The sequence below is a fragment of the Drosophila gunungcola genome, unplaced genomic scaffold (assembly GCF_025200985.1).
Source record: "Drosophila gunungcola strain Sukarami unplaced genomic scaffold, Dgunungcola_SK_2 000001F, whole genome shotgun sequence".
Taxonomy (NCBI): Eukaryota; Metazoa; Arthropoda; class Insecta; order Diptera; family Drosophilidae; genus Drosophila; species Drosophila gunungcola.
The window spans coordinates 17,559,939-17,573,428 of record NW_026453197.1 but is presented as its reverse complement, the minus strand read 5'-3'; the positions used below and the strand labels follow the sequence as shown (position 1 = coordinate 17,573,428).

Genomic DNA, 13,490 nt, shown 5'->3' with positions numbered 1-13,490 from the left:
AACAAGGACTAAGGGTCTATCAGGTTTGGCCATCAATTAGTTGGTGATCTGGACAACAGTTCTGCATTTGAAACCAAACATTTTATGGCAAACAGGATGGACAACCACCAAAGCTGTTCTTTATTTTGGGGTAAACTAGAAATTTATGTTTCAAAGTTTAAATGGGAAAAGGTTGTATACAAATTAGACATCATTTTTTTTAAAGATTTCAAGCATGACAAATTAGTATTTAATTTATCAAAAAGGAATTTAAAACCCAGCTTCGCCAAAGCCACAAGTTATAAAAGCACATATTTAAAAATATTTATTTAAAAGCATTTATTTATGCATTAAAAACATAATATTTAATAAATAAATATTTCACATTTTCTTTGCAGTCTTGATGGCAATAAAAAACGGATGGCCAACGAATTTAGCAAGGATCAACAGCAATTTAATTAAACCACAACAAAATTCACTTGATTGCAAAATATGAATTCGCAAAAAAACAGCACACATTGTTGCTGTTAAAATTCCTTACTTGCATAAAATATGAAATTCATAACATTTTAATATTGCCATTTGCGTTAATTAAACCATGAGCAATTCGAAAGAGCAGCTCGCTTAAAAATGCACACTGCCAAGTGCCGTCGTTCGAGGTAAGTTCTGTATCTGTATCTGTTTCTGCTCTGAAAATAAACATAATAAGAGATATATTTGCCCACGTCTCGGTCTCAGTCTCAGTCTGAGGCATTCTTGAAATACAATATTTTCATACAATTATGAGAATGAGAGCTGGGCGGATGGTAAATTTAATAAGAGCCAAGAGCTTTTCTACACATTCAAAATATTTTGACAAGTTTTTCAATAATGCAATAAAGTTGCCAACTTGGGGGGGGGGGGTGGTGGAGCCCCAAGGCGCTGGCCAAGGACACTCGCCTGATGAAATGAAAATATTGCCCACAATTTGTTAGGTCCTGGCCGAGAACGTGGCCCGGAAGTGGGACTCTCTGGTCAGGTCTCAGGACTCAGGGTTCCTCGTGGCCATTTGCGGCTACTTGTTTATCTTCCTGCATTACTTTACTTGTTTTCCTCCCCCCCGCCCAAAGAAGGAAAAGACGAAAGATTTTTCAATAGACCAGAACAGCGGACGGGCAACGCATAAACAAATAATAAAAAAATAACACAGCAACGGCAATCGCGACCCTGGCAACGACCTTTGGGCCACTCATTTGTCAAGATGGTGGCGGGCTGGCGGGAAATCCAGGAAGGAAGCCAAGCACCCGCGGCCCCAGGACATCCATCTTGGTCCCTGCCCCTGGCAACCAAGACATATGGCCGCGCTCCGAGCAAATCGCGCTCCTTCCCAGTGACCAAAACAAATTAAAGCCCCACTTAAAGGCACGGCCAACAAATCAAGTCGACACAGCCCAGCCAGTCCGCAACCAAAAGTGAAAAGCAAACTCGACCTGACACCGAAACGAGACGCAGGAGACAATCCTTACAAGATTTACCTGACCGGCATAAGTAATCAGACGTGGTCCAGGCTCCAACTTGGGCCAATCGAATTCTAAACTGTCGTCCGAAAACGATTTGAACACAATACTCAAATCGGACATCAGAGGGCTTGGACACAGGGTCATCAATCTGTTTTCAGGCTGAGAGTGTTCTCGAAAACAGTTTTAATGGTAAAATCTCCAAGTGGTGAAGTCTCTTAAAATATATTTTCTTTTAAAAAATATCTTAAAAAGCTGGTACAAAAAAATTAATTAAAGCAACAAACGTATTTACATGAATGATGATTTTAAAATAAACTTAGGGGTTTTAAAGGCTCCTGCTTTAAATTTTTATGGAACAGTCTTTTAAGTCCAATAAGTAAAAAATTAAACAGAGATTTTTTGACATAACTTTTTTATTAATTTCCGATAAAAATTATTGTAAAATAGTTACCAAAAACCTGCAGTTTTAATTCTATAACTTTTCTTGCAAACATCCGATTTCAAAGTGGCATATCTTTAAGATATTGGGGCTTCAATTTCTAAAACTCTGCGTTTAAAAACTGGTTTTTAATTTCGGGTCGACTTTTTATCATTTCTATGATATTACCCCTTTCTTATTTTACGAAAAAATCGTCTTTGCAGAAAAGTGACCAAAAACCTGCAGTTCTAAATCCATAACTTTTCTTTCCGGCATCCGATTTTAAAGTGGTATATCTTTAAAGTTTTGTGGCTAAGGTCTCTAAAACTCTGCATTTAAATTTTGTTTTCAAATTTTAAATTGTTATTTTTACGACTTAACTCCTAAATCAATTGCCGAAAAATATATTTCCAGAAAAGTGACAATAATTCTACAGTGTTAATTCTATAATTTTTATACCCTTGCAGAGGGTATTATAATTTCAGTCAGAAGTTTGCAACGCAGTGAAGGAGACGTTTCCGACCCTATAAAGTATATATATTCTTGATCAGCATCACTAGGAGAGTCGATCTAGCCATGTCCGTCTGTCCGTCTGTCCGTCTGTCCGTCTGTCCGTCCGTTTATATGCAAACTAGTCTCTCAGTTTTAAAGCTATCTGCATGAAACTTTCCCAAAAGTTGTCTTTCTATTGCAGGTAGTATATAAGTCGGAACGAGCCGGATCGGACGACTATAGCATATAGCTCCCATAGGAACAATCGGAAAAATAAATGAAAAAAAATTATAACTTTGCTGTTTTTTAATTTTTTGTTTAGTTCTTCGACATATAGTAATGGTAAAATATTTCCGATTTACGGTTTAAATTTCATCAAAATCGGACGACTATAGCATATAGCTCCCATAGGAACAATCGGAAAAATAAATGAAAAAAAATTATAACTTTGCTGTTTTTTAATTTTTTGTTTAGTTCTTCGAGATATAGTAATGGTTTAATATTTCAGAATTACGGTTTCAATTTCATCAAAATCGGACGACTATAGCATATAGCTCCCATAGGAACAATCGGAAAAATAAATGAAAAAAATTATAACTTTTCTGTTTTTTAATTTTTTGTTTAGTTCTTCGACATATAGCAATGTTTAATTATTTCAGAATTATGGTATAAATTTTATCAAAATCGGACGTCTATAGCATATAGCTCCCATAGAAATAATAAAAATATATAAAATAACTATCTAATAATTGAGCTGCAAATAATCATAGTTTCAATGTTTTTTTTTAGCACATACTCAAGTAAATCATAATTTAAATGTTTTCAAAAGTATTTAATTAATGCAATAGCTGCAAGGGTATATGAACTTCGGCTTGCCGAAGTTTGCTTTCCTTCTTGTTCTTTTAAGCATCCGATCTGGAAGTGGTATGTCTTTAAAGTCTTGTGGCTTAGTGCTCTAAAAATCTGCGTTTAAAACTTGGTTTGAAATTTCGGGTCGATTTTTTGTAATTTTTATGATGTAACCCCTTTCTTAGTTTACGAAAATGTCGACTTTGCAGAAAAGTGACCAAAAACCTGCAGTTCTAAATCCATAACTTTTCTTTCCGGCATCCGATTTTAAAGTGGTATATCTTTAAAGTTTTGTGGCTAAGGTCTCTAAAACTCTGCATTTAAAATTTGTTTTCAAATTTAAAATTGTTATTTTTACGACTTAACTCCTTAATCAATTTCCGAAAAATATATTTCCAGAAAAGTGACAATAATTCTACAGTGTTAATTCTATAATTTTTCTTTTAAGCATCCGATCTGGAAGTGGTATGTCTTTAAAGTCTTGTGGCTTAGTGCTCTAAAAATCTGCGTTTAAAACTTGGTTTGAAATTTCGGGTCGATTTTTTGCAATTTTTATGATGTAACCCCTTTCTTAATTTACAAAAATATCGACTTTGAAGAAAAGTGACCAAAAACCTGCAGTTCTAAATCCATAACTTTTCTTTCAGGCATCCGATTTCAAAGTGGTATATCTTTAAAGTTTTGTGGCTAAGGTCTCTAAAACTCTGCATTTAAAATTTGATTTCAAATTTAAAATTGTTATTTTTACGACTTAACTCCTTAATCAATTTCCGAAAAATATATTTCCAGAAAAGTGACAATAATTCTACACTGTTAATTCTATAACTTTTCTTTTAAGCATCCGATCTCAAAGCGGTATGTCTTTAAAGTCTTGTGGCTTAGTGCTCTAAAAATCTGCGTTTAAAACTTGGTTTGTAATTTCGGGTCGATTTTTTGCAATTTTTATGATGTAACCCCTTTCTTAGTTTACGAAAATGTCGACTTTGCAGAAAAGTGACCAAAAACCTGCAGTTCTAAATACATAACTTTTCTTTCCGGCATCCGATTTTAAAGTGGTATATCTTTAAAGTTTTGTGGCTAAGGTCTCTAAAACTCTGCATTTAAATTTTGTTTTCAAATTTTAAATTGTTATTTTTACGACTTAAGTCCTTAATCAATTGCCGAAAAATATATTTCCAGAAAAGTGACAATAATTCTACAGTGTTAATTCTATAATTTTTCTTTTAAGCATCCGATCTGGAAGTGGTATGTCTTTAAAGTCTTGTGGCTTAGTGCTCTAAAAATCTGCGTTTAAAACTTGGTTTGTAATTTCGGGTCGTTTTTTTGCAATTTTTATGATGTAACCCCTTTCTTAGTTTACGAAAATGTCGACTTTGCAGAAAAGTGACCAAAAACCTGCAGTTCTAAATCCATAACTTTTCTTTCCGGCATCCGGTGATTTAGAAAAGTGGTAAACTAATTCTATTTTCAACCAATATTAATCCTTTTTATAAAAGCATTATAGATCATTCATTGCATAAAGACATAGCTTTCAAAACAAACACATTCGAAAGCCATAAATTTAATTAAATAATTAAATTCAGTGAATAGGTAAATTGTCGAGAGCCATAGGAGACAAAAGATTTTTTTTTGTGATTTGGAAAAGTGGTAAACTATTTCATTTTGTTTTCAAATTAAAGCATTTTTACAAAAGCATTAAATAAAGTCACATCTGTGACAACAAACCTATTCGACTGCCATAAACTGCCCCAAAAGGTGTGCTATAAATTGTGGGTTCAAATTAAACTTTAAGAGTTTCGAGGAACTTGAGCAATTTCCTGACCTGAACCTCAACGGGGCGACAATGAAATCGATTAAGCTGCCCATGTCCATGTACACATTCACATCCACATCCACATCCTCATTCCCATGCTCGCCCATGTCGATGTGCTCAAACATTTTGCAGCAGCAACTCATTAAAAAGCATTAAACGCCAGGAACGGAAGTCATTGAGGCTATCAGACGGAGACAAGCTTCCGTTTCTCTACTTGAACTGTTCCTTCTTTTTTTTCCTGCTGCTTCTGCCTCTCCGGCACAGATTTACGGTGCCAAAAGTGCGGGCCAATGGTGTTGGAGACTTCAAATGATTTATCGCCCGATAGTTGAGTTCAAAAGCGAAACGCAATGAGACAGCCGGCGAAGGACTGGCCCGCACAAATATTTATTTATAAAATTGTTATCCCAGTGTCCTCCTCTGCTTTTGTTCTCCGTTCTCCTTCGGAGTCCTTCGAATCCTTCGATTTGTTCTTGGGCCGTGTGTCTTGCTCATTGCCAGGCATTCGCTCATTTTCAAATCGGATTTTATCAACTGAATGCCATTCTTGTGCAAATATCTTATCTCGCTGCCGCACAGGATATAATGGCACAGCTACACTGCTTTGCGTTCATCTCTGCTCCTTTTGGCTTTAGCTGGAGCTTTGGCTTTATGGCTTTGGAATTATTTCGAAAGCGGAAATTGATTTTCCCTTCTTATTGTGCACGGTTTTTCGTGTTTCTGTTGCTTTGCTGCCGAGATTTGCTTCATTTTACTTTGCTGATTTTCCCCGACTCGGGCGACACAGCTCGCTTTACATATAAATAATTTGGCCAAGAACCAAGAGGGGATAGCATTTGTTTAGCCATAAATGGAAACTCACTTTCCCTTTTTTTCCTCCTCCCCCTGAATTTCCCCTTTGCAGCGCCTCATTTGGCGCCATTGCGATGATAATGCGGCGATGATTAGAAGCCCAAAAAGCTGAGCGCAAAAAGTGCTTTAGCAAAAGTGGATTTTAACCCTTTATGGATTAAAGTCGTTTTCGGAAAAAGGCATTATCTACATTTATGATTTTTTAAAGAGTAATTGTTCCTGAACCGTATTCCATTTTTCTTTGTGGTCTCGAAATGTTTTCTCATTTTGTTCATGTTAGACAAAAGTAAAGATATTGCGGTGATAGATTTTTGCATGGTTTGTTTATAACTCAAATTTTCATTTGATAAACAAATAAAAATAATGCTCATAAATTATTGGCTTTTCCCAGCTTTCAAATAAAAACATTGAAAATAATTGTTCCGATAAAAACGAACACTTTTATTTTAATAGGAACTATAATATTTAATGTTTTCCCGATATGGATATAAAGCTTTTCATTATCAATTAAGTTTTTTTAATAACATTTCTTTATTGAATCTAAAACTTTTAAAAGTTTAAGTTCCAAAAGCTAATGTTTTTAAGGTCTTCCGTTGCAAACTGAATAGATACCATACGCAGTGTGGTCGCAAAATGAAAAGTTGCTCATACGCAACGTTGGCTCCTAAGGGGTTAACCGAATTTCGGGCCAGACTATCAGTGGTCCTTCCTGGTCCTGACCTGGGCCATTCATTCTCGCGCTTGTGTCGAGCCTAGTCCGAGGTCCTCGAACACTACCCCGTATCCTTTGGCGCGTCTTTGACATTATGAATGATCAGCATAAATTTCCCAGAGCTCTCGCGTTCCAAGGCCCAGCTGCAAATGCTCCGCCGAGGACAAAAAAAATGAAAAAAAAAGGAGCGGAAAAGCAAAGGGGGCCACGGCAAACGGAGCCAGATAACTAGCGAACAAAGTGAAGGACGGGCTCTGAAATTCATTTCATTTCATTTCCTTTGTACGTGAGCAACATTTTTTATGCAATTCCCCTGTAATAATTCTCTTGGTTGTCGCCTCTCTTCACGCATGAATTTTCAAGCTTCAAGCGAGAGTCCTGAGTCCTGAATCCCCAGCTAATGAGACTTTCTATGGAATTTAAATATTTCTTAAACCCAAATCGACTCCGTATATTGGTTCATTCAAACTGAAAAATGTTTGGCCAACAAACTTGCACAATGAGGCCCCAAATAAGAGAGAGCAAATAATGTCAAACGCAAAGGAGGGACAACGAAAAACTAAATTCAGTTTACATAATATAGCTCATAAAATATTTTTCGCACATTCAATGCCTTCATTGCCCCTTAGCCCCAAAACTAGGCCAACTCAAACACAATTCGGGCATAAACAATAAAGTAAAACGACAATGGAGACGACCGAAGAACCAACTTGAAGGGAAAATAACTTGAAACTTGAATATTTACATATGAAACGAAAACCAACCAAGCGACACGAGCAGACACACAGGGAAAAATGTGGTAAATTCTGTAGGGTCGGGCCTTGAGTTCGAGTTCGAGTTCGGGACTAAACAGCACTAAATTAATTCTGCACAATTTGCATTAAAATATGCAAATAAAAAAGTGAAAGAGGCAAACGTTTAAGGCCTCCCCCGTCGAACTATAAAGGGATCCCATATACCATATATACCTACATATATATATATATATATAGGGAGACCCAAAAGTAAGCGTTAAACATATGTGTGCTTGAATAACTGCAGACAATGGCGTCTTAGGGGAGTTTGCCTTTTAAATTTCGCATGCCAAATGCTTTAATGGGCCCAAAAGCCCCCGGAGAACCTGCATCTTTCGAGTGTTTCGATTATGAAAGTGCCACCCACACATTATTGCATGCGGTGCAGCAGGATGTGCCTGCAGGATGAGACCAAGGAGCATGGCCACATGTCTGTCTGGCTGGCTTGGCTTCAGTAAGAGGAATATTACACCCGGAGAAGCTCGCTGCAAATTTGATTGTTCTTGGAGAGCGCGTGCTTCAACGTTGCCGCCAAGAAAACGGGCTCCAAGGAGCCCCGGAAAATTGGGAAATGGGCAAAAGGGCCCGGGCGTCGGCATCCAATGAAGCATGAAACTTTAGCACACTTGCAACAGTTTCCCATTTTTTCATACTCCTTTTCCTCCAGCTTTTTCCTTTACTGCTTTTTTTTTTGGAGCAAAATATGTTAGCTGCGACTTTGGTAATCTGCAGTGGGTGGTGCATATCCGTATATGTATACGTACACATATAGGATGAGAAAAATAGATAATAGTGGGAAAACGCGTGCACAGTGAAGTGCAAGATGTTCAAGGAACAACACAGTACATATATCAAGACTAAAGTTGGTCGATATATCTCCTAAAAGTACTCGAAAGTGGCCTTAAACTAATAGTTTACTTTTTATTTAAATGTGAGGAAGAACTACCAATAGCAAAATACTCAGAAATAGCCTTAATGCAATGGTTTCATTTTAATTTAAATGTTTGGAATACACTAAACTGTATTACTGTTAAAAGAGAATTTAAAGTATTAAAGAATTTGTAATGATGAAGACTAATGTTTTTGTATTCCCTAGCGGAAGAAAAACATAAGAGTAATTCTAGTTTATTTATAATTTAGGCAAAACTGTGTTTAACAAGAAGGAAAGCAAACTTCGGCAAGCCGAAGTTCATATACCCTTGCAGCTATTGCATTAATTAAATACTTTTGAAAACATTTAAATTATGATTTACTTGAGTATGTGCTAAAAAAAAACATTGAAACTATGATTATTTGCAGCTCAATTATTAGATAGTTATTTTATATATTTTTATTATTTCTATGGGAGCTATATGCTATAGACGTCCGATTTTGATAAAATTTATACCATAATTCTGAAATAATTAAACATTGCTATATGTCGAAGAACTAAACAAAAAATTAAAAAACAGAAAAGTTATAATTTTTTTCATTTATTTTTCCGATTGTTCCTATGGGAGCTATATGCTATAGTCGTCCGATTTTGATGAAATTGAAACCGTAATTCTGAAATATTAAACCATTACTATATCTCGAAGAACTAAACAAAAAATTAAAAAACAGCAAAGTTATAATTTTTTTTCATTTATTTTTCCGATTGTTCCTATGGGAGCTATATGCTATAGTCGTCCGATTTTGATGAAATTTAAACCGTAAATCGGAAATATTTTACCATTACTATATGTCGAAGAACTAAACAAAAAATTAAAAAACAGCAAAGTTATAATTTTTTTTCATTTATTTTTCCGATTGTTCCTATGGGAGCTATATGCTATAGTCGTCCGATCCGGCTCGTTCCGACTTATATACTACCTGCAATAGAAAGACAACTTTTGGGAAAGTTTCATGCAGATAGCTTTAAAACTGAGAGACTAGTTTGCATATAAACGGACGGACAGACGGACAGACGGACAGACGGACAGACGGACAGACGGACATGGCTAGATCGACTCTCCTAGTGATGCTGATCAAGAATATATATACTTTATAGGGTCGGAAACGTCTCCTTCACTGCGTTGCAAACTTCTGACTGAAATTATAATACCCTCTGCAAGGGTATAAAAAGTAATGCCTTCTTTAGCTCAAGAAAGACAAAACCAACCTAATTCAAATACAAATACTTACGATTAATCCTGGTTTAATTATAACTTAGTCAAACAAACAAGGCGTTTAAAAAGTAATGCCTCGAAATTCCCATTTAAAAAATAAACTGCAATTATTCAAGAACTCGACCGTCTGGCTTATGTAACAAATAACTCTGCAATTTTAATTACAATTCCTTTGCTATATATCTACACACATCTAATTTGTAGAGACTCTGTGATTAATTTGAACCCGAACATGTCAATATACTCGAACACACATGCGGGCTGGGGAAACGTGTTACCTTTTTGCTACTCTTACGAACTCAAACTACAATAGTTTATCGTTGGATACAGTACACCCCATATGTATATGTATCTATCTATATATATATGAAAGTTGCAAAGCCACAAGCCAAACGGGTATTATTGCTAACCCGCTGCACACGGATGGATGCTTCAAGTGCATGTATTTTTTCTATTTCGATGTTTCGCATCTGCGAAGCGTGTGGCAATCGATTTTTAATAAAAACTGCAAACGAAATCTGTAAGCATATTGTTTGGCTATAAAATTAAAAACCAACAAGCGCTTCAGTTTGTGTATAGATTGGCGAGTTTCGCTAAAGTTGCTTAAAAATAAGAACACTGAGAAATGTGATGAACACTAATATACATTATTTTCATGTCCTGAAAGGAACAAGAAAATTCATGAAAAATTTATATTTATAGTAAAGCCAATATTACATTTGCATTTGAAACAATTAAAAATAGTAATTTTATAACCAAATATAAAGTTTATATTACATAAGTATTACCAAAGTTGTGCTATTTTAGTGTTTTAATATATTTTGACTGTTTTTTTTTTTGGGTGAAATTATCCAAATTAAGGTAAAAAAATTATAATTTAAACTTTTTTTTCAGTGCTATCGATGGGGAAAACCCAGTTGTATTAGTACCCGTTTACGGTTACATTTCCCAGCAGCGGATTTTTAGATTTCCATTTGCGATTTTGTTGCCCGTTACCAGATTCGTTGTTATTTTTCCGGAGCTAAACAATTTTCGCAAATGAACGGATTTTTGCGCATTGTTCTCGCTTTCCGCTCGCCGTTTGTCTGGCAAATAAAAACACGATTTTAGTTAATTACCGTTGAGCAGAGGAGACGATGATGGAGAGACATCGTCTGTAGGTTTTCCCCCCTTTTGGAAAATCCCAACTAAAGCTTAGCGGGGACTAAATTACCAGACGGTAGTGAAAAGCGCAAAAAAAGAAGGAAACGCAAAGATTTCGCAAAACAACAATGCAGTCAATTGGCTCAAAATGAGTTTTTATGGGATTTGCATACACTAAACAGCAGAATAAATGTAATCAACGCCAACAAAATAAACCAAAATTGCCTGCAGTCTGCCGGAATTTTCCACCTACCATTTTTTTTTTTGCTATTGTTACTTGAAAATTACTACATTTGCATAATTTTAATTTTTATGATACGCGCCTGTTTTTCTTAATTGTTTCTCGTTAAGAGAGTGAGGCAACCGCAACGCCGCAGTTAATAAAAACAGAACATATTTAATGCGCGCAATTACTTTGCATACGTAACGGTGCAGGAGGCCTAAAACACACTCCACTTTACGCCACTCCTCTTCAGATTTGTAGAGTACAAGTGTGCGTCCGCTCTTTTTATGACCACGGAGTGGCTTGCCCGGTTCTTTACATAATAAAAGCGTAAACACGTTTTCACCATCGCCCAGCCGATCTCCGGACTACGGACTCCGGACTACGGACTCCGGACTCCGGCATTTTGGACTTGGACTACGCCGGACTATTACAATGGCGCCAATGGAGAAAACAAAAAGAAAATAAAAGGAAAGCCTCCACTTACGCGTGCCTGAAGCGAATAAAATTGGCTTTTTGTTTGGGCAGTTTTATGAATTGCTTCAATGCTCATTTACCGGTCGGCCTAATGGGTGCATTGCCGTATGGCTCCCTCAAAAAGAACACCCACCCACCCACACACAAGGTCGTAATGCTAGTTCTCTGCGGTAAGAGATCCATAAAGTGCACAAGTTTCGGTACTTTTATGGCCGGGTGTCGGACTGACTGTGGATGAAATTGAAATGCTTTTCCATTCTCCGCCCCTTAAGAGTAGCAAAAGGTGTCTTAGCTGGGATAGTATATAGGATGGACTTTTTTTGTATTTTGTATTCAAGTTTTTACAAACTATAATATAATGATCAATGTAACATTTTCATTTCACCTTTTTATTTTATTTTATGAATTTTGGAATCAAAGGAAACGCGAGTAAATTAAAAATGATATCCAGTTTTAAAAAGTATATTCTTAATCATATAAAGAGGACTTTGTCATATAAAAACATTAATAATGAATTTACCAATTTATTTTATTTAATTTCACAAATGAGTCAAATATGAATAACTTAACACAATAGAAAAATAAATGGATACTTAGGGATAAACTTAATAGCATTGTAATATCCCTTTATAAGAATAAATGTTTTTTTTGCTTATTACACTTGTCCCACCTACAGCAGAAGTTCCCCCAAGAGTTTGATCGAAAGTCACCGTATTTCCTTTTCTACTCCACGAACTCGAAGCATTTTAAAAACTTTGACAAGCGTCACTCATTAACGCCCCAGTCGCTCCACTTGCAAATCAATTATCTGATGTGCCAAAAAAGTTGAGGAAGTATCAAAAACTCGTTGATTTACTTGTTCAACAACATACGATAGAGGAACGCTACACAAAAAGTGCTCGAGTGCACATTTCAAGAGGAGCGCAGAACAATAAACTGGGTTAGGAATGCCAGACTCGACCGACACGATTTCAATTTGCTTAGTTGATAAATGCCAAAAATTAATTCAACCAGCACACAAAATGCCTCAGTTTTCGTTTTTGGTTCTGGTTTGGATGGATGGATGGTACGCTGCACACATATAAATATGCATGTGAGTGGCTAGAAAATATTTTCACTTTTTTTGCTGTGATTTTGTTTTCTGCTCCTCTACAACTACTGCTCAGTAAAGAAGGAAAGTTGCCTTTCTTTCTTTCTTTCAGCTGGCTGTGTCAGGCACAAAGTTGCACCGACTTTGCACCCACTTTCCACCTGACTCGTTCGTAGATGTACTAAATAGTTTCTCACGTGACTTTTGCCCATAAAAAATGGCTTTATTGCTGCACACGTATTCATTAATGGCAGCAATGAACTCACATGTGAACTCCGCGGCAGTTTGGGGTTGCTTGAGGAATACCCACCACTAACCACCCATCCACCCACAAAGTACTTGTTGTTGCATTCAGAAATGGTTGCAAGTCGTCTGCACAGGAAGTGCATATTAATTGTGAAAATTTGTGCGGATATTTCCTCGAAAAATAGTTGCCCTCCTTTCCTTGTTGGTTGCTGCCATGCATCGAAAAATATGGCATTAGCTGGAATTCGTTGGAACTTGCATAAGAAGTGAGCTTTGGAAATGCACAAAAAGCGAACAGGGTTTCATAAAGTTTCGATAAATGGTGGACACATAATAAAAGTTGATAAGGGTCTTAGAGAAAATTGATTTATGCTGGAATGAGATTTGATTTTTATTGTTTTTCCTGGATTAACTTTAAACCAATTGTTATTTACCACAAAGTCCTTCTTAGAAATTAGTAGAGGAACAAACAAATAATTAAAACGTTTTCCAGTACATTCTTTTTTCACTGATAAGATTTCTTAATTGCCAGTTTCGATTAAAAATGAATTTTAAAATAAAATTATCATTTACAAATAATTAAGGCAATCTATAAAAGAAATTTATATTTTTTTAAAATTAAACACCAATTTTGGGCAATTTTAAGCCTGCAATTTGATTGATTGAAAAATAATCCATTGAATCCACATTAATTTAGTGTAAGCCTGATCATTTTGCTGGCGTTTGCATAGTTTCCTTCGAAAAAGAACAGGGCAG

At 36.0% G+C, this 13,490-nt stretch overlaps 1 protein-coding gene across 2 annotated transcripts in view; it reads left to right on the top strand.

Moving 5' to 3' along the window:
- Positions 1-13,490, top strand: part of LOC128261194 (protein O-mannosyl-transferase TMTC1) — a 53,716-nt gene that overhangs the window by 7,434 nt on the left and 32,792 nt on the right. For both annotated transcript variants that reach the window (XR_008268238.1, XM_052994750.1), the window contains exon 2: positions 378-638. Coding sequence is in view for 1 of the 2 variants with exons in the window: in XM_052994750.1 (XP_052850710.1) it covers positions 610-638 (29 nt within the window). In the remaining variant the exon portion in view is untranslated. The remainder of the gene's footprint in view (positions 1-377; positions 639-13,490) is intronic.